The sequence below is a fragment of the Macrobrachium nipponense genome, chromosome 6 (genome assembly GCF_015104395.2).
Source record: "Macrobrachium nipponense isolate FS-2020 chromosome 6, ASM1510439v2, whole genome shotgun sequence".
Lineage (NCBI taxonomy): Eukaryota > Metazoa > Arthropoda > Malacostraca > Decapoda > Palaemonidae > Macrobrachium > Macrobrachium nipponense.
In genome coordinates, this window is record NC_061108.1 from 101,244,917 (window position 1) to 101,271,505 (window position 26,589).

General features: G+C 36.9%; 1 protein-coding gene across 4 annotated transcripts in view; it reads right to left on the reverse strand.

The window, feature by feature from the left end:
• Positions 1-26,589, reverse strand: part of LOC135216748 (low-density lipoprotein receptor 1-like) — a 666,768-nt gene that overhangs the window by 92,453 nt on the left and 547,726 nt on the right. For 2 of the 4 annotated variants that reach the window (XM_064252224.1, XM_064252222.1), the window contains exons 2-8: positions 19,824-19,943; positions 16,986-17,114; positions 13,755-13,883; positions 10,874-11,019; positions 8,608-8,691; positions 5,241-5,487; positions 4,291-4,533 (exon numbers count right to left, since the gene is read on the reverse strand). In XM_064252224.1, coding sequence (XP_064108294.1) covers positions 4,291-4,533; positions 5,241-5,487; positions 8,608-8,691; positions 10,874-11,019; positions 13,755-13,883; positions 16,986-17,114; positions 19,824-19,943 — 1,098 coding nt within the window. Of the gene's footprint in view, positions 1-4,290; positions 4,534-5,240; positions 5,488-8,607; positions 8,692-8,790; positions 8,875-10,873; positions 11,020-13,754; positions 13,884-16,985; positions 17,115-19,823; positions 19,944-26,589 lie in introns of all 4 variants that reach the window. The other 2 variants (XM_064252223.1, XM_064252226.1) reach the window with 2 other exon arrangements.

Sequence of the window (26,589 nt, forward strand, 5' to 3'; positions counted from 1 at the left end):
TAAAACTAAGACAAATACACAGAAAAATATAAGGTGATAAATAAAATAATGTAAGCCCGCCGGAGGCCGGAGCCTCCAAATAGTCATCACCCTCAAGGAGTCCGGCTATGCCGGAATCCTGTTTCCACCAGAGCGGGTGGGAGGGAATGACTGAGGGCAAGGGTATGGCCCGGGGAGCCGAGCTCACCCGAGCCTGGTGGCTGGCCGAGGCTGGGTGGAGCCGAGCTCCTCCCCTACTCTTGGATGAGAACGGCTGGGTAGCGCCACCCGCACACCATGGGTCCCCGTGGGGGCCTCCCTCCATCCCCAAGGGGGAACTCGGATCGGCTGTCAGCGACAACGTGAGCGAGATATCACCCCATCTGGGTGGGAGATGGTGGGGGGGGAGGGAGAGGTGCGGTAGCTTGGTGGCTACTACGTGATCATCTGGACTTCTCAAGGTTGGGTGTGGACACCCACGAGGTGAAGAAGGCCAGGCGAAAGGAGGCTTATAGGCCAACCGAAGCCGACTCACAGATAGAGATAAAATAAAATAAAATCTACAATATACACGGGGGGAAAGGAAATAAAATGAGGTGAAGAGAAAGAGGAACGTCCTGGAGGGACTAGGTAGGACCAACCGGGATGGGTGGTCAAGACCTGAAAACTCAGAGCAGCTGGCCTAGTGTCGTGACGAATAAACGAGGGACAGGCAGCCAGGGTAGGCTATGACTAAAAGTAGGACTAGCATAATTCTCACAGAGCCTAACAAGGTAACCTAACCAAAAGGAACATGCATGCATGAAAACTGGATCGGTAGGGTTCCGAAAGGCTACGAAATGGGAACACGTGCTCGGTAAAATCCCCCGTGTAGAGACAAAATCATCAATAATGCATCACCAATAATAATACAACAATTAATGACATAACAATACTGCTATAATAATTTGAGCTCTCTCGGTATGGGAGACCACGTGAGACACGAAACGAGGAGAGACAAAGGAGCATGCCGCTATGGTGGCCCCGGGCCGGCGCCGCGTGGGTCGTCGACTCATAAAAACCTAAATAATTCGGTTAAATATGCCAAGGGCAGCCCCTAAATAGTGTCAACTATAATAGCAGTACTTAACTTGGATGCAGAAGCAGATTGACGATCCATGGTGAGATAAAGTTCCAAAAGAGCGAGAAACACAACACAGCAAAATAAAACGCGTGTGCAGCGTAGCAGCGTAGCAGTGCTATCAAAGGAATGGCGTCAAGAGGTGCTAGCTACACGGTAGCAGGTAGTGAGCCTTAGGTCGGCTCCTCTCTTTTTGAGGTTTTTTGATGTAGGGAGAGGCTAAATGGAAAAGGACCTGTGGTAGTGGTTTCACTTGCCCCAGAAACCATACCGACACCTTATAATAAAGGTGAGCGAGCCAGAATAATCTGGCATTTCCAATTTAGCTGTTCTCTGGTATTATAACAATATTTTACCTTAGAAATAGTGCTAAAGGAACCTATTTCACAGAGCGACACGGGTCCTTCGCCAAGAAATAGATTTTTCCTACGTCAAAATCCCTTAACACTTCATCTCCCTTTACCTCCAAACCATGATTTGTTGTTTGTCGTAGGTAATTTCAAAATTCTCTCTTTGCCTGTCACTGCTTATGTTTTTTTTTCAAGTTCATTCTTGTAATCTGCTTACTGAGAAAGAATACAACTCCTACTGCTTACTAAGTTTTTGTATTCAGATTACCTCTAACTTGTATTTAAAACATTACATCATTCAAGCTGCTAAATAAGTTCTAAAATATGAGTTTCTTTACTTCATCCTGGTGTTAAACTTTAAATTGGCCATTATCTCTTCACTAGGAATTTAATTCAGTTGTGGTGTTTATTCTTTGTTCCCTTCTCACCAGCAGAGAATGAAAGATATCCTGTCACATCAGTGACTGGCCTTTACCTCTCCTCTTGACTCATGTTATCTGCTGAAAGGTGTTCTTTATAACTGTTTACTGTAAGAACAATTATGGCCATTATTACACTGACCTGAAAGATATGAGGTCTTCCTCAACTTTCACGCAGCCTCAACCCATTCGAAGACCACCACTTCTCACATTCCTCAGCAGAATACAGAAAACCTCAGATTTTCAGGTTCAATGACTGCATCTTTCTCATGCAGAACATCGAAATTCTCTTCCTTCTTCCATTTTAACAAACAATATTAACTCCTTTGAGGGGCAGGCTTATTACTTTCTACAACATTATGTATGGTGTATGTATATTGTTACTATTCTATACAGCAGACATGGAAACTTGCACAGAAAACAAAAGATTTTGAATGATGTGGAAAAAATGGCTAAGATTATTTTTTGGAATGTAATGGAAGATCGCATCCCAAATTCAGAAGTTACCAACACATGATTTCCAGAGACATGAAAATAAACCAGTACCTCAAAGATTGAGATGGTTTAAGCAGATATGAGAGGGAGAGGTGTAGTTAGTAAAAAAAAGATGACCCACATAAAGGAGTTCAACTTAAGCAAAACGTCAAATTTAGTACAGTATCCTGAATGCTTCTACTAAGGGATTCAGAGCCGACGAAACAGTTTCTCTGCAACATCTTTTTATCAAAGCATCGGATACAGGTGAAAGTTGGCATGTGCATACAATTTTATAACCCAACCTAACTTTTGCAAGTTGTATTATTTAGTACATACCTAAGTTCAATAGTCCTAGTAGTTATCAGAGTAAAAGCGAGTTTCCTATGCCAGAGCCATAAAGGTTACATATGGGGATAATGTTTCTTCACTGTGGCTCACCCCACTTGCCAATGACATATTCACTAACTGATATTAGTACCAATCCAAAGCTTCAGTGATATTAATGATGGTGAGGAGGATTTTCCATCATCCCCTTGATTGCATTATCACTCTCATAATTTTATTATTGTTGGGACCAAGGCCAAGAGAGACTAAAAGAGACAAGGTCTGCCCCGCTGGGTGGAGTTGCCTTCCATCTGGAGTATCTATGTAGGCGAAGATGTAGCTTAAAAGTGCCTGCTCATCACGGCAATTCACCTGCTGACGCAATAAGAAGGTAGACAAAGCTCTGCCTACATGGGGGATTTGGAGGGGGAAGTAGCAGATCTTCTCTTTCTCTTAGCCTTGGTTGGGACTAAGTTGTTAGCTTGGAATTCTTCCATTTTCTTGACATTCGCAATGTTTCTACCTTACAAATAATTCAATGTATGTAATTCATCCACATAATGAATCAGTTTATAGCTCATTTGTTAGATCTACATCTATTCAGGGTGGGAATACAACAAGACAATCTGTTTTGTTTTACCTGCGGTTTTGACACTATAGCCTTCTATTTGTTGCAGCAAGAGATGCGCATTGCCAAGCAACTGTTACCCACTGTAGAAATAATTACCTATTCATGCTTTATATAGTAAATCTTGTCACGGATCTTCTTGCTTGTTACAAAGTGCAAGCCGTAGCACAATGCAGTCTTGCAACCATGGGGACAATTGCATATCCTATTAGCCATTATTGGATTTATTGAAGCTTAGGCTGTGTTAGTGACTTACTGCCTACCTGGTGGATGGGTGGAGCCTCATAACATCATATTATGTCCGAGTCACAAATGGTTTTTGGATCCTTTTCTGTGATTTTTCTTGTTTCTGGCATCAGTGACTTAATTCTACTCTAAAAATATCAAAACTAAAGTATCGAACGTAGGCGCTAAATAATATTTGCAAAACTTAGGTTGGGTTATAAAATATACACTTGCCAACTTTCACCTTTATCCAATGCTTTGATAAAATGGTGTTGCCAAAAAACAGTGTTTTATTGGCTCTGAATCCCTTAGTATTAAGATCCAATGATATAGTACTGCCCAATCAAATTTGAAAGGTTGTGCCAGTGTAAGAGAGCTGAACCAAATACATACGGTATAACAGGTTTTCAACTTCATGTATTCACATGGTGTACAAATAACATGGGATACAAGAGATGATGGGATTTGAAAGGAGATGCTAAAATACAATGATGATGGTGTTATTGAGTGACTGACTAAGGGTTGGGTTTTTAAGGTACACATGCCTAGATGAAGACCTGGATCAAATGGGAGTTCAGGCAGTAATTGGATGAGATGAAAGAGAGCGAAAAGAACTTAATTCAAATCTATCTGTAAGGTGGAATATCTTGTTAAAACATACAATAACAACCAATATACATATTAAAGATACAACATTTTAAGCTTGATAAACATACAATCAATAGCGTATATTATCTTGACACATTCTACAGTACGTATAATTATTACCTTCACACTGTGTGCCATTGACAAGCATATAGCCCTTTTTGCATTTACAGAAATGGCCTGCACGCGCATCCATGCAAATTTGAGCACATCCACCATTATCTTCCAAGCACTCATCTTTTCCACAGCTACCGTCAGTTGGTTCGTCTTTTGCATTGCCGCAATCATCGTTTCCATTGCAAACCAATTCCATAGGAATACAATGGTCACCACAGTTGAACTCGGTCTCTTCCTTACAAACTGGATCTACAACAGAAAAAAAGTATTAGTTTGGTGGCCATTTCTTTTCATAGGAAGGAGAAATTAAGTTTCAAAATGTTAAATTTGAGTCTCAACACTATGTCAATTCAGTTTTTAAGTTATTTCTGAGAATTCACTTCCCTTCCAGCTTTTAGTGATCTAATAACCCACAAAGGTTATAATACCTACTTCAAGAAAATAATGAATTATAATGAAACATTTCAAACTAACAATGGTGGTGGCATATCTAAAAGATACGAGCTAAGATAAGAAAATATAACGAATCTTGCAGCGAGTCACAACTATACTGGAACAAACTGTAAACTAAACATTATTAAAAATGACCTATCAAGTTATTAAAAAAACATTTCTGGTAAAACTGGTTGTAGAATCCAAGTAAAATAATTCTCATTTTCCTGGTAGGACACATCGATACAAAGTTACCGTATTGGAAAAATAACATGATAGCATTACAAAAATGTTATCAGACCAACATAACATAATCCATCAATAAAAAAACACTTAGCTGGCAAAAGGATTTCTGGTAGAATTTTATTTTTTAGTTACCAAATAGTTTCCTAATCATACTTATACTGTACATGTGATGACAACTTAAATTTTTACTAGTGTACTTGAAACAAGATACAGTAACTCAGTTAATATTCTAGTAATTAATAATAATGGTATGCTACAATAAATTTGAGGAATCTTACCACAATCTTTCTCATCAGATCCATCTATACATTCTGGGAAGCCATCACATTTCATCTTGCTTGGGATGCAAGACTGATCACCACACATAAACTCATCCTTAGCACATGGATGTGGACAATGCTCTTCATTTTCATCATCGCCATCAGGACAATCCATGTCACCATCACAAAGCCATTCATGGCGAATACACTGAAAACCTCCAGAGCAGGAATACTCATCGGCTCGACAAGTATTGTTAGGGCAATTCTGTAAAGTTGAATGTCACTCTTCTTTACAAAAAAAGTAATAAATAATCACAACTTACTACACATAAATCACCCTTATCCTTTTTGTGTTTCTCTAATTTCATTCTTATCAGATGTACAATTCATTACTTTGCAAAATTTAGTTACTACATAAATAAATAAATTTTATTTTAAAATTAGTACGTACACTAAAAGATCAGGAAATCCAGTAAGTGCAGATTTAGAAAAATAATCCCTTCATTAAAATTTGCAAAATTCAATGCTAGCAAAAAAATTTTGTGGTTCTTGATAAAAGCTTCCATAAGGTTAAGGCCTGATTTTTTTTATGATATTCAACTGAAGATCAATTTAAATTCAACCATTAGCTAATAACACAAAATTAGGCAATTAAATTCAGCAACTATCTTCTTTTTTTAAGACAATGATTAAAACAAACTTTTTAGTCCTACTAATAATAAGTGAAAACCAAATGCAATGCAACTCAATATTTAAAAAATTCAGTTTACAAGGAAGTAAGTTATGATTACAATTAAATAGTATCTTCTTATGAAACATACAAGAATTACCAATCACAAAGCTTTTCAATATCCTGACACTGTACGTACTGTTCTGGCTCTAACTGTCCCATAGAACATATGAAATGATAGTACATAAGTAGTTCCAAATTAAAACAAGTAACATCAACATATGACAGCCACTGCCTGACATGCATAACTAGCTACTGTATTAACAGAGCACACACCACAGGCTAAACTTAAGCTTACCTTTAATGCTTAAAATATTGAATATACCTGTCACTTTCTTAACTATATTTTAGACACTGACTTTTAGTTTACTAAGTTCCATTTCAGTTAACAATAAGTAGTTGACTACAAAAAGGGCAGCAAAACAAAGAAATAAAAGACAGCATACAACTAAATCGGTATTTCAAAAAGTATTCTGGCTGAATAACTCAAGTATGTAATCTTAATTATTGTTTTTGTATAATCTTAATGACTTACAAAAACAAAAGTCCAAGGACATCCTACTGGGCTAGTTTCTACAAACTACGATGAAAAAAAAGCCAAGCTCTGCCTTCTAAACAAGGCATTCTTGAGCTCCCTCTTATTAAGGCCTTTTCTCTAACTATAGGTAACTAATGTGGTACTTCCTAAACCAACAAAATGAAGCTTATCCTGCATGAACATATAGTATACTGAATACTGTCACTACTAGAGAAGAAAGGCTTCTTATCCTATACAATTTTGACATTTATGATGAATTATCCTTGAGTATACTTACCAGATGTAAATTCAACAAAGTGTAATCTGAACCATTTCAACTATATTTATGCATAAATTACAGTTGTTGAAAGGAACTCCATACAATCCACACAAAAATTACTCTGCACAACAAACAAACAAAAGAAACAAGACACTTACCAAATAAATGTAGCTTTTTTGTTTTTGTTTGTTGGCTGTACAGTAGTTCTAACATGACCATTCTAAGACCTAACTACTGGTATGTTACAGAACTATGGTAATGGCAGTAGTACTCTATTACAGTGGTTCCCCCCGTATTCGCAGGGGATGCGTACCAGATCCCCCCACGAATAGTCAGAATCCGTGAATAGTTGGAACCCCTATAAAAACATTGAAAACAGCCTATTTTGTTAGTTAAAACTCAAGAAAAACTTTATGATGAATTTGATGATGATGATGATGATGATAAAAAAAGAAAAAAACCAGGAATTTCTGTATATCTCTCAGAAAAATACCGCGAATTTCCAATGAATAATGCAGGGAAACGTTCCCGAGAGAAATCCGCGAATGTGTGAGTCCGTGAATCCGGAGAACGCGAATACGGGGGTCCACTGTGCCTCTAAAACTGTACTTATCCTTCCATAAAGAGGGACAAATATTGGTTCTAAAGTGTTTAACTTATCCTGAAAGCCATTGATACCTAACATGGCACTACCATACAGTTCATTTCTACATGATGAGCCTCTTTTGACTTAGGACATCTAACTGATATCTATCTGAAAGCTTATAATTGCCTTGGCCTTCATCTACAAATTAGAAGTACAAGATTAAAAGTACAAATAACTTTACAAAACTTTACACTTCAGAATATTTACAGGATCCAAAAGCTACAGTGCAAAGAAATTTATAGCTAGAATAATTTGGGGCGCCGTTCAAATAATTCATACTCTATAGTATAAACTACTGCTAAGTGTTATAACTGGTAAGTGGTATATTGACAGGTTTAAATTGCAAATGACTTACAACACCTTTTTATCAGAATGTTGTTTACATTATCAACCCATACCTTAGTAAACATCTATCTTGAGACTTTACATACAATAAGATCTGTAAATAAGAGCATTACCTACGTAATCAATACAGTGTGATGTCATTATGTAACAACATACAAGATAGCAAATCTAAACAAGAATCAGATCAAATTTACAGGAACTATGGCACCAATTTTACATAACATAAATAAGCTATGGTGGAAATACACTGCAATTACAGTGGTAGAAATTTGCTTGTGTAGCCAGTCAATGCATGCAAAAGACTCGTTTATTTGAAAATGCTTCATAAAGGAATCCACTTTACTGAGAGTAACTGTTTAGTAAAAAAAGAGTAACTGTTTAGTAAAAAAAATAAGTTACAATCAAATATATCATTTAACTTGTGGCATGTTTTTTCCTACAAAACTTGTGGCATGTATTTTCCTACAAAACTGAACTCACATGGTCTGTGCTTAAACCATCATGCTTATATTTCTATAAACAAAATCTGCAGGTTTATCAGCATATTTTCAACAATGATATATACAATAATATACTAAAGGTACCAAAATTCATGTGTAATGTCAAGATTTATTGATCAATAGGCTAAAAGCTTTGGAATCTACATCTATTCATGACAGCATTACACAGTAAACTTGACTAGCTACACTGCAAAATAGTTCTGAACAACAGACTGATAATGGGACCGTACTTGAAAGCATGCTGTGGGAAATGGGGCACATCTAAAAATCAAAATACAAGAGATGGGTAGTAATCGTTGGTGCAACTGTCGATTATTTTGAAAAAGAAATCCTTTTTTTACCCTATAGACTCCTAACTGTTCCTTACATGTTCATCAGTTCCGTTGATACAATCCACCTCACCGTCACATCTCCATTCTCTTTTTATGCACATCCCGTCATCACACAGAATCTACATAACAAGAAAACAAAGGGAGAAAAAAAAACATGTTGATAAACACACACAAATGGGGGTTAGGTTCATCTAGCTAAGCTTTGGCTAAACTCTTACATGCTCGTCGGATCCATCGCTGCAGTCAGGGTTGCCATCACAAAGAAGGCTGTGTTCTATGCAAGAATCATCACCACAGGGAACCTGTAGGGTTACAGGTTTACAAATATGGCAGGCAAAAGACTTCACACGATTAATGAATATTATAGTCCGAAAGCACTGAGAAGGAAATTACTGATTAATCTTGACTAACATAAAAATCCTACTCAGTAATTGAAAAAAACTGGGAAAAAGGACTAGTTAAAACATTTCAGTGAGAGATTTTGAAGGACAAAAAATCAACAGACCATAAAACTTCAAATTTAATTCAGTTTCAAACCAAATATTGCTTAAATCTTTGAAAAGTTGTATTAGTCTTTCAAAAAAACTTTGGGACATAACCCCAGTTAACAATAACCAGTAAACTAAAAATCCTGTCAAAACAACATAAGTACATATTATGTTAACATAAGATACATGCTTTATTATACGTACAAGTAATAATCTCAGGAAATGGCAATAGGCTTTTCAACTTAAAAATCTCGAAAAAAGGTATTAAAAGTAATAATGAATCTTCTTGTGAATTCTATAATGAAAAAAGTGGTTTGGAGAAATTTAGAGTGAAGTACTGTAATGGAAAAAGTATGCAGATGATACTGTCTTAATGAGCAAAACCATACATGATTGGCAAAGTTTGATAAACAGAGTGCATCATATACCTACAGAGATAAACTTAAAATAAATCTAAAAACAGAAAGAATGAGGACAGCACGCATAAATAAAGGAATAATATTGATTGGGGAAATATCAATGAGGCTGAATCCCTCCCGAGTTGGAGCATAGTGAAAGACTACCAAAAGACAAAAAATGGGCAGGCCAAATGAGATCTAGAAATCACACAGACAAATGACAAACAAAAATAATATTATATACATAAATCTAGTGTAAGATTTATACTGATGTAGACATGAATACGTAATGGTGTTGTAATGAAACTGTACCTAAAAGATTGTTTTGATTTGATAATACTGCAAAGCTTCAAGATGTCTATTAGGAGTCAGATGGAAGGACAGTTACTGTTCAAATGGTGCCATAAGGGAAATTATGGAAGTTTCATATGGATATATGAGATGTACTATAATGAAAGGGAGTTGGTAATGGCTTGGACATCTACTTCGCAAAACCTTGTGATAATAGTGCATTGTAGTGTCACCTGGATTCCTGTGGGCACCATAAGAGCTGGAAATTTGTGGAAGACACAACACTTGAAAGATATAAGAGGTGGATTTTCATAGAAGCCCTTTGCCTTACGACGCTTTGTAGGTAACGATAATGATGACGTACATACCATCGTGCAAAGTTGTCTCATTAATAAATTTTACAAAATAGTACATACGTACTGGACACATCATTTATAATTTTTTTTTTCATATTAATCTTCATCATGATAGAATAGTAATGAGGGGCACTTAAAAACTCATTAATCAGTGCATTATGCATAAATCAATTGTAGATGTAAGAAAATGTAAAACTAACTACAGAATTAGCTATATATTTCTATAGACAAACCTGGTACTATTCAAGAGAAAAAAAAAATAGTGCGGACATATATTGTAAAGCTTGTCTTAGTGACATTAATTCACTAGCTATGCCAAAATGGATTCAGGTTGTTGACAGCTTTGTTTTCCTTGTACTTTTGTCCGCTCTAAATAGCTTATATTCTGGAGTTCATGTAAAATTCAAAATTCAATGGAATTGTTTAGTGTGTAGACTTACAACGTGAAAATCTGGATTGATGCATCCAAGATAAAGCAAGTTCTCCATCCTCTTATATAACCTATTCCTTGTAACCATTTAATGTGTAAAATCTCGGTATGATTAAAAAATTTCAATGATGAAAATAATCTTTTTCAACTTCGTCCTCTATAAACTCGAGCGACTATTCATACCCAACTGACACCTGATATCAACTACTACATGAGTAAATAGAATATACATATATAAAAACGTGTAGGTGTCTTCTGTACGTTCAGCTTCAGACTTAAGTATGTGCCAACTGCATTCATGAGCAAAAGTGTGTGATTGTGCATACTGTCACACTAACCTCATTTGACGAACAGGTTTTATTGGGGCAGCCAATTTCATCTGAATTATCGCCCTCGCCGCAATCGTTATCTCCGTCGCACTGCCATCGTTTGGAAATGCATTTTCCAGAAGAGCACGTAAATTGTTCGGATGTGCAGGTAGCGTCTGAAATAACAGTAAATAAGACTGTCAGGAGGCATGTTGCAGCCTGGCTCCAGACCCCAAAATACAAAATTTGCAAGGTCATGAAAGAGAAAATAATATTCACAAATGGAACACATTAAGAAGTCGGTAAGAGAATGAACTGTAGCCATATACCTTTCTACCATTACGAAGGGGTGTATATACATACATGCATACATAAATATACACACAAAGTATTCAATCAACACAGTCACCTACAAACAGTCTTCATTGCGAGTTTCCTCGACAAGTCCGGGAGAAACACACACACACACACACACACACACACACACACACACACACACACACACACACACACACACTCTCTCTCTCTCTCTCTCTCTCTCAATTACTGAAGGCATTACGGAATCAGACTCGAACACAATTCCATCACAGTCGAGTTGTCTAATCAATGACAAACTGGGAAGACGATAAAAGAAGGCAATAAACGCTCACCTCATTACACCACATTTTACTGGAAATGGGATATGCAAATGGAGTGTCATTAGAAACATATAAAATCAGCTCAATGAAGAAATATTTCAAGTTTCTTGGAATTTGTTTTGAAGACGAAAAAATCATATTTCTCATCTCTCACCAAGTAAATCAACAGAAGAAAGGATTAGCCATAGTCTGCAATGAACTGGCATCTAGTTTGCACAATGAACTACTCAAGCTTAAAATTGTGAAGTGAAAACCAAATACCTTTCAATAATTTAACAAGGTTACAATGCACAATAAAGAAACAACTATTTCACCGCACCTGACATCCCTGCTTGATGACTACAGAAGAAACTCTTTAATCAGCTAAAAAAAGATTGTGATTGGACTTCGCATTAGGAGACGTGCCAAAATCCAGCTATGAGGCCGTATAATTCTTTATAGGACAATGAAAATTCGGACGGTGTTTTACGACCCAATTGACTGCTTTTATAATTTTCTCTTACGGCTGGACAACAAGAGAATGCCGATAAGTCGAAGGCATTGGGGTAAGGCGGCCCCGACTTTATTTGGTGTCGGCTGGTTTGATGAGAGAGAGAGAGAGAGTAGGAGGGAGAAGACCGGGGGAGTAGAGAGGATGAAGGATGGCGCGGATGAGGAGAGACGAGAGGAGTTCGAGGTTGAAGCAGCACTTAGAGAGATGCGGGGGAAGAGAGAGAGAGAGAGAGAGAGAGAGAGAGAGAGTACACATTTTCAGTGATAACAGGGATGCCCCACAGACACAAGTGCTTTCCTTACAGCAAATTTTTCAAGTAAAGATGTGAATGAAAAGAGGAAAACTCTACTAGTTATAAATTTAATAATAACAAAAACCTTACTATAGTAGATTCACATCATTCGTGCATCTGATGTCTAGGCCCATCCCTTACGATGCTCCCGATTGGCTGTTGATAAGCCAGTCACAGGGCTGGAAACTCTCAGTCTCTCTCAAGAGTTCACATAGGCAGGATGTATGTTCCACCTCTCCTGAGGGAAATGTATCCTTCAGGAGGGGTGGAGTATACATCCTGCCTTAGTGAACTCACTCTCTCTCGAGAGTTTCCAGCCCAGTGATTGGCTTATCAACAGCCAATCAGTAGCATCGCAAGGGACTGGCCTAGACATCAGATGCACGGATGATGTGAATCTTCTATATCCTTACATGTTGCAATTACTGATCTCTACATTTGAAATATTAAGGCTGAACTTTACGGAAAACAGGCTGTATGGCTCCTGCATTAACACTTGGCAAGTATGAAATCACACAGTAAATATCCCCAGAACTAGTAGACGTTTTCTTTTTTATTTGTATGACTAATGATGAGGGCCCTACATTCCATAACCAGTGTATTAAGTTTTTCCTATGGCTATTATTTGGGGATTTACAACTGCGTTTGTGAACCACTACAAATCAGTTGTGAACCAGGAAAATCTGTGGCAGATTTAATCACCAGTGGAGATCCTAAATCTTACTAATAGGCTCAAACACTTATATCTTAGGTCATTCTTTTAAAACGGTGATCTGATATTATCCAGTTTCTATGGTGGCAATGAAACAAGTCGCAAGAGAAAAATACAGGTCAAAACAAGTGTTGTCCTCCATTGTTGTCACTACAGCATTCCAGTGGTTGTAGTTGTAGTAGTAATTACACTACTACCTTGCAGCTTAGGGAGATCTGGAAGACCCAGTCAACAACCTTAGTAAAACAAGACCAAAACGATAGTAAAGACAGCTGGCATGAATATCATACAGCAAGTTACCGTTCAACGGAAAATCAGAAACAGCGACGACGACACAAAAAGGAACCTCAAAAGGAAGAAAATAACAAACAATCACTGGGTCACTAATCATTACGAGTATATAACTGAGTAATTTTATCTCTTTATTACTATTCAATGTGCCCAATCATACAGCATAATAGATAATCTTGAAATATTATTCTTACTATTCAATATGTGCAGTTATACGATACAAACAATATTCTTAAAGTATTATTATTATTATTTTATTATTATTATTATTATTATTATTATTATTATTATTCAATAAAATATGTGCAGTCGCACAACATAAAAAATATTCCTGAAATATTATTATTATTATATTCAATATGTGCAGTCATACAATAAAAAAAATCCTAAAATATGTCCCTACGTGGAAAAAAAACACACACACAAAGTAAGTTGCAAACAAGGGCAAAGAGGCAGGGCACTATTGCAGCCTCTCATAAACTTACTACACGAGAACTCGTCCGATCTGTCGTCGCAGTCTGGGGAGCCATCACAAACCCAGTTGAGAGGGATGCAGTTCGATTTATTGCCCCGGTTGTGACACGTGAATTCGTCTGCTTTGCATTCTATGTGATCTGTCAACAGAAAAGTATTGCCATCAAACAATTTGCTCCGTGAAATGTGAGAACACTGACTGAAAGTGTGTATGGATGAAAACGACTGTTTAAGTATCATGTTGTAGATGTACATACATACATACATGCATACATACATATATGCATAACTGAATCACGAGAGTTTGGAACGTGATAAATGCATAAATAAAGGTATAAGCCACGAAGGAAAGATAAACAACGTAGTAGCTACAAGATCTTTCGAATGAACATCCTTTACTTAGCTGACAAACTGCTAAGTAAAAGACGTTGAGTCGAAAGGTCTTGTAGGTACTCCGTTGTTTATCTTTTCTTCGTGGCTTATACCTTTATTTACACACAAACACACACACACACACACACACACACACACACACACACACACACACATATATATATATATAGATATATATATATATATATATATATATTATATATATATATATATATATCTTTTTTTTTCCTACCGGTCTCATCACACACATCTCATTTACAAAGAAAGTTAAAATAATAATACTAGATACAGATGATCGTAACTCAGATACATAATTAATAGTGACTATTTTCAGTGTCATCATCTTGGCTTTATCGAATCATTGGCTATATAGTGTAAAGACAAATAAAGTAATTTATTCCATAAGCACATCAACATACCTACCTTGGTTGATCCCTTGATGAAATAAATATCACAAAGAGAGTTATATTTACATTATGTGAAGTTAGCAACAGATAATGAATGATTCAAGTACGAGGACAACTATATAGCAATTTGTGGTCCAAACCTCTCATCTCAAGTTTTGCATTTCATCATCCCAGTGTCATCAACACACACCGGCAGTAATGTATACTCTTCAATACATTTGATATCAAATCCCCATAAACACTCAGTCCATTAGTTCAGCCATACATATTTACATACATATGCTTACAGATTAGTGTTTATATTAGTAATGATACACTTCATAATACATCATTCCTTTTAAGAATTAGAAGAATAATTTATGGTACAACATTCCTGTTAGGATTACGGGGAAAATCTAATGAAGTTTATAAAACAAAAGACAATTCAAGAGTTAAACATGGAGCACTAAGAAGAAAGCCTTTCACGGTCATCTACAGCAAAACTAATTAAATCCTAGATCATACTAAGACCGTCGATCTGTGACAGTCGCTACAGCAGCCGTAGGAGTGTGTTCGAGAGCAAATTCCAACGAACACTTGACAAAAAAGTTGAACGTTCTCAAACTGTTCCATGGCATGCAGCCTACAAAGTATAAATGGTAACAATTCTTAGTATCAAGAGAAAGGCATGACTATTACTAGCTAAGACTTCCTAAAAACTCTTTATGACAAAATAGTACGACAAGTAATTACCACGATCTCAAGATTCTCGTATAGCTAATGTACATAGAATTCCTGGACATTTTACTGCAAATGGCGTTGCCGTGAAAACTTTTTTTTTTTTACGGGTCAAACGCTAATTATTTTCAAGTTACATCTATCAGCGAAATGTTCTTTAAGACTGGAAAAGGATGGTTCAATCAACCTCTATCCTCGGGCACTCCACACCTGTAAAATTCCATTTTTGTCACAGGTTCTGTTGGTATATACGCCAGTGTCTCTTAGCATGAATCGTAAGGAAATTGTCTTGATTTCTCCAGTTTCAATTGAAATAACTAATGGAAAGAACTCCTGGCACTATCTATATAGACTTATCACATCTATAAAACCCAAAGCTAAACTGAACGTCAGTTACTGGAATACCGGCTAAAATACCTAACCCAATAAAAAATATACTGGCCAGTTACTCGATACTTTCAAAAGACATTTGTGTATCATGAGTCTGTTGTTATTTCATTATACAATATTCAAAGTTTTCTAAAAGACAATGTTTTCAAAACAAATGGTGTACAAATCTGTCTATGTGTTCATTACCCTTCTAAGCTTATACTTCTTTTTGGTCGAGAGTATTTTCCCCTCTCTCTGTTTCATTTCCTATCACGAAAGTTCTCATCCCGTAGAACCTACAGTCTACACAAAATACTACAATCAAGTACGGACACACGAACCTTCACTCGTCTACTGAATCGATATACTAATAAATAAGCATTTTGTCATTGCTATAACTCATACCTCTAACTTTGGCACGGCCCATCATCGAGATAGATTTGTTAACTTATTTCATATCCTAGTGACCTAACTTTCAAGATTCTAAACAGCTGAGTTTTGGAGGGCGTTGGGTGCCACCTACAGCGTGCTTAGGGCTTGGCACTGAAGAGAAATCTACTGGAGCTTCGAGGATGAGGAGTTCCTTTGTGTCCAATTAGCAATGCTTCTGCTTTTTCCTTTCATCCAAATCTCACTCATCTACCTCAACAAAATGCTCTAAAAATGCTACTTTATGATGCTTCAATTTTCACTTCTCACTTCAGATCATATCCATCCTTCCAGTAGAGAAAGTCAACTGTGCGGTTCGTTGAAACTACTAAATAATATTAATAATTCAAAAAAAATAGTTGAAAGGCATCCACACAGGATTAAAAGACTGAACAACTAGGCAACTGAAATAAATGTGACATCTACTCGAGAGCCATCATATAGCTGTGGACACCGTTCGCGTCGAAAAGAAGGGCTAATGAAACAATCATGTTAGTTCAGGTCTATCCCTCTATGCCGGTGCACTATTTCGACCTCGGTTAAATATGGGTTATGGCAGACTATCAAAATCTAAAAACAGATCGCAGCGTCTCTTGTAGATTTTGACATCGCCAACCTCAGTCGAATTCAGGCACCGCCAGGTGTTAAGTGACGAGAGGCGGCTCAGGCCAACACCGGCATCATTCGCCACTCTACTGAAGGGCACTCTCGTCTTGAATTCCCCTCGAACAGGTCACGAAAGGGGAAATGGCGTTAATGAGATCTATAAGATAACACAAACAAACAAGGGAGCTTTAAGGAGGAGGAGGGACAGGTTAGGAAAGGGAGGAGGGAGGGCGTGAGTGTTAAGAGGGGACGGGGGATGGACGAGACGTTAGGAATGAGGAGGGAGGGGGGGGGAGGGGGGGGAGGAAACAGATGACTTACAGGTACAATTAACCTCATCAGAACCGTCACCACAGTCCGGTTCATCGTCGCAGTGCCAGTTGAGAGGGATGCATTCCCCGCTGGCACACTGCCACTGGTCGCGGACGTCCGATTTGCACTTGTTTAAAGCTGGAGAGAGGACACAAGGGAAAGCCGTCAGGAGGAGGAGGAAAGGTGCAGGGAGAGGAGGAATGGGTAGGAGGAAAAAAGGATAAGAGGGCGAGGAGAGGTGTAAAGGGTAAAAAGATACCAAAAGAAAATACAAGTCAGTATATCAAAGAAGCAACAAAAAATGGTTTACAACATCTGAGATATAAAAAACGCTCTTCGTTCACAAGGCCTACGATGCTACCTGTTTGTTACAGCAGAAATAAAATAAAATTCGCAGATTGTTTAATTCTTTAATGAATGATATCTTTAATATGTGTGCTATGGCTAAAATGACTGACCATACCAATCTTCATCTATAAGTACAGGAGAGAGAGAGAGAGAGAGAGAGAGAGAGAGAGAGAGAGAGAGAGAGAGAGAGAGAGAGAGAGAGAGAGAGATATTTATTTTAGAATGTACCAGAAAAACGACAGAGGTAATAAAAACATCAAATCTCAAAAGAGCTCCACTGCGAATAATAACTATTCGATAGAAATGACCAGCATCATTTCAAATTCACGTCAGCATCATCAGTGACGTATAACCACCATTGCTTCACTTAAATGACCACTTTCCAAGTGGAGGCCACAAGTTCAAAATGCCAAGCCTACAGAAAATAATAGGGTCTGACAAAGAATATGTTACTGGGACAAGGGAGAATAATTAATGAAATGTATGTAATAGCCATTTTTAATGGAATGAAGACTTTTGACCTTGACTTTGACTTTTGAGAGACAAACAAGCGAAAAGTTAAAATTTTCAGTCATAGACAGTAATAATCGAAACAGTCAAGAGGAAGCTGACGACTTCCCCATAACGGAGAAGGGCCACTTTTAATAGCAAGAACCTGTGCTGGCAAACGGCCAGGATAATGTAACAAGAACTAAAGACTGGGCGTGGATTAGACCACACAAGTGTCTGAGACGAGGATCCACTCGGAACAATCACTAAAAGAGTACCTGTAGAAGATCCAATCTGATGCATCACAATTAATCAAAGGAAAGTGAACGATACTGCACAAAACAAAGAGATCAATACCATAGCAGAAACGAACAAGACCAATTTAAAGTCTATATGACTGGAAGAACTGACGCCAACACATTAAGCGCACAACTGTCTGCAGACAGATACACCTCGGACTGGAAGATCAATCTAATTTTACATCGAAGTAAAACATAAGCTAAAAGTATAAGTACCTTCAACGTCATTTCTGCAACAAAGCGCTCAAAAGAGAACTGGGAAACGAAAGGCGCCTTTGGAAGTCCTGAGCAAAACTCCAACATTGACGTCCTCAATAACGTTCTTTCACCGTAGCCAAAAAGCAGCGGCGACATTCACCAACTGTTTATACCATAAATGGAATAAAATATTGAATTTTGGACCAAGGGACCTCTGAGGTCATTCAGCGCTGAAGCGGAAACTGACAGTCGGCAGGTTCGGAAGGTGCAACAGGAGGAAAACCTCGCAGTTGCACTATGAAACAATTGTTAGGAGAGGGTGGAAAGTAAGATGGAAGAAAGAGAATATGAACGGAGGTACAGAAAAAGGAATGAAAAAGGTTGCAGCTAGAGGCCGAAGGGACGCTGCAAAGAACCTCAAGTAATCCCTACAGAGCACCGCATTAACGACTACCACCTACGAGGTTCCCACCATAAATTGCGGATAGGTAGTATCATCGTTACCACTGCACTGGTGTGGAAGCACTTTATTTATAAAAGATCTGCACACCTCTCGAAAAAGGGGTTTACAATGAAAGTGTATTGTATTTAGATGAATGAGAATCTACCATGAACAAGAAAAGAGACGAAGATGTAATACAAATCTACTTGTGTACAGATATTTAGGTTTCTTAGTCCGTCAATGGTTTCTATTTCTTGAGCGCAAACCCCTACTCGAGATTTTTGTTAAATGACATGTAAGTACACGATCCAACAGTTAACACAAACAGGTAGCATTAATTCTATGACCTTTTAACATTTTTTTTTTTTTCCAAATAGAAGGGACTCTCCAGAAAAGGGTCTTTGATGTTACTCGAAAACACTTGAATAATATGAAACTTATTCATCGCTGAACATGCAAAAATATACGAGAACCTACTCATTCACAAAATTTTCCTGAGAAAAGCTCTTCAAAGGGCTTATTTTATCAAAAGCATCAAACAAGACAGCAAGGGTATCGGCATTCATTTTACAAAAATTACAAACAATAGCTTTACTAGGGGAAAATAACATTCGATTAGAAAATAGTTCAAATTTATTCAGAGCATACAACATCATAGCAGTATCGAAAAAATCAATTGCCTAAAATATGCTCGTTATGATAAGAAAAGTATCCTACGTCAAAGAACTTAACATTTCACATGCGGAAAAAATGAGATAACTTTGATATCATCCAACACTGAAAAATCTAGCAGCAAATAGTCCGGCAGACTGTCCTGAAAAAATTCGGCCGTATGTCAAAGTATCTTAGCAATCAAGTGAAATAAACAAACGACATGAAAACTGGACGTCAATAAAACATCTTTGCAATGAAAAGCGATTTCTTAAATGGCCTCCCAACAATACAAAGCTTTGCAAAAACCGTACTGGGCGGGCTCAGAAGGTCAGACTGGTGGAGGCACACTGAATGAAACTCTGCAATAAAACTAAATCGAACGGGTCAGTCACGACTCGAGCGGGATCCCTTCCTTACCGCAATGTTGTGGGTCCTCGTCCGACATATCGATGCAATCCGATTCCCCGTCGCACTGCCACCGGTGAGGGATGCACTTGCCGTTCAGGCACCGGAACTCCGTCTCTTTGCATTTCTTCTCTGTGGGGAGGAACAAACAAAGAAAAAACACGTTAACGGATTTACTGACGACTCCAACAGGCAATGAAACAAATTATCAAGAGATGGGGTCACTAAGAAAATGAATCTAAGAAAAATATGAGGCAAGTACACATACAAAATGTGCAATGCCAAACCTTATTGTGGATATATATATATATATAGATATATATATATATATATATATAATATATAATTTATTTATGTGTACAGTTAGATGGATAGGAAAATAAAACGTTTCGAGGTGCAGTTATTTCAGAGTATTAAGCATCCGGGACTTTTTTTCCGTAAGAGGAAAACCAAAACTGTAGAGACTGTAGTTTGAACAGAGCTTTGGCAATTTATCAAGCAAACCTAATTATGACATCGTAATCCCTTGTGCAAAGACTTGAAGCGTAAGTTTTAGCTGTGAATCATGGGACTAGAGAGAGAGAGAGAGAGGAGAGAGATGAGACGAGAGAGAGAGAGAGAGAGAGAGAGAGAGAGATTTAAACAAGACTACGTATATTCGAAAAGAGAAAATGGAAGCATGAGAAATGAAAGACCAAACTCGTTGAAATTCATAAAAACTCGCAAATTACTAGAATATGGATTTAGTAAAAGCCGCTTACAATTGTAAGTAAAAATCAAGGGACAATATTTGCAAATCAGATTTCTCCGCTGCTTTTATTTGCATAAAACAACACGAAACTGGCTTTATGAATATGCAAATTGAAAAAAAAGGCAAGAAAAAAGGAAATAGAAGAAAAAGCTGGAAACTTTGCACGTGAAATATATAAAGTGTCTATAACAACTAGTCGTATTTGCTATTTGGCTTCCTGAGAAGAAACTTCGTAATCGTGGTTTGCATTATAATTTGATTATGTGATATAGCTTGGTGGTATTTACACACAAATATATATATATATATATATATATATATATATATATATATATATATATATACACACACACACACACACACACACACACACATTTTACGTGTATATTTATATATGAAAAAAGTTTTTTGTAGGTTTAGGAAGCAGCCCTGAAGGTGTGCATTTTTCCTATCCAAATGAATACATGAAAAATACGAGAATTAAATGCCAATTCAACCATGCGCTGAACAGCGATTAGTGATGGCATTTAACCTAATTAACGCCAATGACAATACTAAAATATCACTGAAGAATACACAAACGTATTAAGTTTCTGAGCAAAATGTCTATATATCAGGTTTTCCTCAGTTGTAAGTTTAATCATAGTGGTCTTCTGTGCCTCTTTCTTTAATAAAGGAAGTGCAATCTGCTCATACATGGTTACAAACACAATAATTGTTCATACATGGTTACAAGCACAACCATATTTTCAATGAAATAGAAATCATCATCAAAGTTCTGACAATGTGACACACACCAAGATGCAACTTTGTAACCTTTTATTTAAAAAAGACTAAATGGTCAGGTTTATATTTCCTAATTTTGTCCTCTTTCCTTTTTCGGTCTGCTCGTTATCAATTAATATGAAAAATATGTGCGAAAAGAAATGAAATACGAGATATATAGGGAACAGTGAACAATACATGAAACGCCCAAGATATTAAGAAATACTCGGACGTCAAAGAGACAGTATAAAGAATTCTCTCTCTCTCTCTCTCTCTCTCTCTCTCTCTCTCTCTCTCTCTCTCTCTCTCTCTCTCTCTCTCTCTCTCTGTGTGTGTGTGTGTGTGTGTCAACTAGCGGGGCAGAAAGAGGAAGAGATGGAATAGGAAGAGGAAGAGATGGAATAGGAAGAGGAGGAGGAGGACGAGGACGAGGAGGAGGAAGGTGAGTAAAGGAGTTAATAACGTTGAAGGGGCGAAATCCCTCCCACAATCCCTTCTTGACCCCTCCCTAAGAACCCAAGAGCAACAAACGAAATCCTCTTGGGACGGCCAAAGGCTCCCTCTCTCATATGAACAACCCCCCTAACTCCCACCCCCCCCCTCATTCACCACTCCCAACCAGTTTGCAGTTTCTCTCTGTCCATTTATATCATAATCAATATCAACGTGTCAAAGACTAAAGCTCCTCGAATGCGCCAACGTTATTCATTATTCTCTTTCGACATTTCCTGGAAAATATTTAATTTTCATTATAGCTTCTTTGAAATAGTAAAATAATGGACCACTAACGTTTAATTTTCATTATAACTTTTTAGAAATAGTAAATAATGGGCACCACTAACGGTTTTAATTTTTTTTTTTCTTTTTTTCAAAAATAAATTCTACACTAGAAATGAACCATTATTTTCCCTCATTTTTTCGGGGAAGGTTGGCCTTATACTTTGTCTTCAAAGTAACTTTCTTCCACACACTAAGCAAAGTAACTGTTAGGATACCAGTTTCCAAAACCTCTTCATAGATTCAGTCTCATAGTCTCAAGAACCGTCCTCCATAACCTTCCCTGCACAGGCAGATTCAAACTTGAACAAAGAATGGTGCAGGTACTTTCCGTTCGCGTACGTCAATTTACCTACTGCCGAGCCCTGACTATTTTTGTATTCATCGAAGAATAAATTTGGCTACGATGCGATTTTTCATCCCCTATTCCTTCTCTGAAGACGACCCTCTATGATGAAAAGAAGAACTTACACATATTTTCAATTCCGTGTTCTAATAAAGACAAGGAAAACAAGTGGTTCTAAAAAAAAAAAAAAAACGAAAAAAAACGAGAAGGCTACATGAAGCAAACTTACTAGTACTCCTTGGTGCTGTGTTCATGTAGTTAATGAACATTCAGTTTACATATATACCACACACGCAAAACGAGAGAGAGAGAGAGAGAGAGAGAGAGAGAGAGAGAGAGAGAGAGAGAATGAATCATACACTGATACATCTAAGGACAAAACTTTGGCAGGTGGGAGATTCCAAAGATCGAGAAGACATTCATAACCCATCCTTAATGACAGTTTTTTTTTTTCTCTCTCTCTCTCTAATAAGGGAATTCTTTATCAAAATTCACTTCTCCGTTCTATAATGCAAGATATAAAATCTGGGCCGATATACCAATTAGTTTCCAATCCAATTATGCCACGTTCCTTCTTCAGGTTAGTCCCTTAATGTTTATCTAACGGTGTGCTGGTACTGAGAGTGACCTTTGACCCTTGAGGGGGATAGAGCAAGCCCCTCTCTCTCTCTCTCTCTCTCTCTCTCTCTCTCTCTCTCTCTCTCTCTCGATCGTTTGGTTTGTTTCCCCTGGAGATTTTAGAAACAGAGGATGCTGGCTGTCACTGCCTCATGTAAAGAGAATGAAAAAATAAATGCTACGAAAAGCAGAAAGAAAGAAATTAGGATGAACACGAGATTACGGAGAACTAGTCTCTCTCTCTCTCTCTCTCTCTCTCTCTCTCTCTCTCTCTCTCTCTCTCTCTCTCTCAGGTAATTTCGCAGAGAAGTGGAAAACGATCAGGAAGGGAAAACTATAGTAGTACCAAACTAAGGTGAGGGTTTGGGCGTGTCCAAGAGCGAAAACACGCGTTGCCATATCTTCAAGTTCTTTGTAGAGGCGGCAAAGTCAAAGCTCTGTATTTCTTACTAATCACCCAAGGGAAACATTACCCTTAGGTCTTAACCTCTGTCCTGTACAGATTATCCTCCTTTCAGAGTCTGGTGAAAGGGGAATGCCCACTCTAATTGTCTTAGAAGGGTTCGCTGGTATAAGTTTATTTTTCCTTTATTCAGATAGTGTTTATTGGCATTAAAACTTCAGATATGAAACAGTTCTTTTTATTCTTCAATTAACTTCTTTATTAACAACCTACATGAGAGAAAACTAAAGGGAAATTATGGATATGATAATTTTCATACATTAATCATTTCTTTATTTTAGAAACATTCAAGTAATAAATACAGTATATCTAATAAATAAGAATGATAATGATACACTTTATTTAATCTCGTGATGCATGCATTTACAATGGTTTTCAAAGAACAGTACAGAACAGAGTAAAAAGGAGAGAGAGAGAGAGAGAGAGAGAGAGAGAGAGAGAGAGAGAGAGAGAGAGAGAGAGAGAGAGGGATGCTTCATCTTGTCCTCCGAATATACTTTTTTCAAATTCAGTTGACTGTTTTCTTGGAACGTTCTACACAAAGATGAAAAAAAAAATAATTTCATATTCAGAATTCCCAATTTATAGAAAAGTTCAGATAACAGATCTTTTAAGTATTTAATCACACACAAACACATGTTGAGCGCCAACTATATTTACATCCGCTAATCCTTACCTTCACCATAAAGGACCCCAGCTTATAAGATTTGACCATTCTTAAAAGATTAACGAAGGGTATATTGTTCTTGACTGACAGATACAGATTTCGATACTTGACCTGAGAATCGAGATTGTAGATGTGGCAACATGTTTGCCACGTTTCTCAAATATGATATTGAAAAACTTAAGAATGTTGATCATTAACAACTGTATACATAAAAACCATGTTTAGCAAATATTTCAAAGTAATTCCCTTCAGTTTTGTTATATAACAACGACCTATATTCCATAAAATTTTCCTTAGAATGGAAGTTTGGCAACGCACGTAAATGACTTTCGACCCAACAAAACCCTCACCATAGATTGGTACTACTATAATATCTGTTTTAATTACATAGCCCAAATAGGGATATGTTCAGGATACTCAAGTTTGTGTTTATGCTAACAGGTTTGTGATAAAATGAAGAGAATTTTGTAACCTTTTAGTAAGATTTACCATGCACCAGTCTCATAAGCCACCATATTTAGTGGTTCAATTGTTGAAAATATGCTTTACGAATTTCTTATTACTTCCACTATAGTTATGAAGGGACATTTAAAGAAAACTGTAAGCTCCTGCATTTAAAGAAAACTGCATGTTCCTGCATTTAAAGAAAATGCTAAGTTCCTGCATTTAAAGAAAATGGTAAGTTCCTGTATTTAAAGAAAACGGTAAGTTCCTGCATTTAAAGAAATCTAAGTTCCTGCATTTAAAGAAAACTGTAAGTTCCTGCACTCAAAGAAAACTGCAAACTCTTTCATTTAAAGAGAGCTGAAAGCTCCTGCATTTAAAGAAAAATGTTTAAAGAAAAATGTAAGTTACTACATTTTAAAGAAAACTTTAAGTTCCTGCATTTAAAGAAAACTAAGTTCCTACTTGTAAAGAAAACTGTAAGTTCCTACATTTTAAAGAAAATTGTAAGTTCCTGCATTTAAAGAAAACTAAGCTCCTACTGTTAAAGAAAACTGTAAGTTCCTGGATTTGAAGAAAACTAAGTTCCTGCATGTAAGAAAGTTGTAAGTTCATGCATTTAAAGAAAACTTAAGTTTCTGCCTTTAAAGAAAACTGTAAGTTCCTGCATTTAAAGAAAACTAAGTTCCTACTTTTAAAGAAAACTGTAAGTTCCTGCATTTAAAGAAAACTGTTAGTTAGTGCTTTTACCGATAGAAAACGTCAAGCACAAAGTACTCGGGCAACGACGATATTTGTCCCCCTGCCTTCGTGACAAAATGTAAATGGCGGTGATTATACGGGCAAATGAAACAATAGCACTGTAAGAGATTTGTAACTTTCTGATGTCTTCTCTCGTCTGCTAAAACGTCTTCTTTGTCCATCTATTTTCCAAAATAACATCAGTCCCAACATATATCAGAATTCAAGCCTGCTCAAACGCGAAAAACATACAAACAAACCTGAAACTGGTTAAGTTATGGAAGTGAAATTAGTGGTGCTGTTTTTGAAAAGAAAGTATCACTATTCAAGATAAATACCCATGTTAAATATATGGTATAAGGAGAATTGTAAAGGTAACAAACGAGGATAAAAAAAATAAGGTAACAAAACTGATATAAAGAACAAGACTTAGAGATTTGTAAGAATAGTAGTGGACAAATTATGAAAACGGTGATCAATGCATGGCATGACTCAAGAAAAAAAAAAAAAAAAAAAAAAAAAAAAAAAAAAAAAAAAAAAAAAAAAAAAAAAAAAAAAAAAAAGGGTACTGGTATCCAACCAGAGAAATGTACTTGCAAAATACGTGAATAGTGCACCATCTGTGAGGGGTCGACAAACTCCTGATCGAGACTTCTGAACGGGGCAGGATGCTGAAGAAAAATTTCACAATGCAATTTTAAGCAAACTTGCTGGTGGCGGCTGTCAAAATTTTTCAGTGGCAATTCGTGGGTGTGTTGTGGTGGTGTGACATACAGCCATTATACTGCTATTCACTACACCACACACATAATATATATATATATATATATATATATATATATATATATATATTATATATATATATATATATATGTGTGTGTGTGTGTGTGTGTGTGTGTATAATTATATATATATATATATATATACATAATACAATATATACATAAATACATATATATCATATATAGATATATATATATATTATATATATATGTATATGAGAGAGAGAGAGAGAGAGAGAGAGAGAGAGAGAGAGAGAGAGAGAGAGAGAGAGAAAGGCGAGCAAGTTTTTTTGAAAGGGGCGGTGCTCAATCACGAACAAATCAATAAAGACAATCAAATCAACTCTAAATGTATAGTAAGTAAATCAAGCATTTCGCTCGGAAATGTATATCAGTATCCTGTACGATTATAATAAAACCCGAC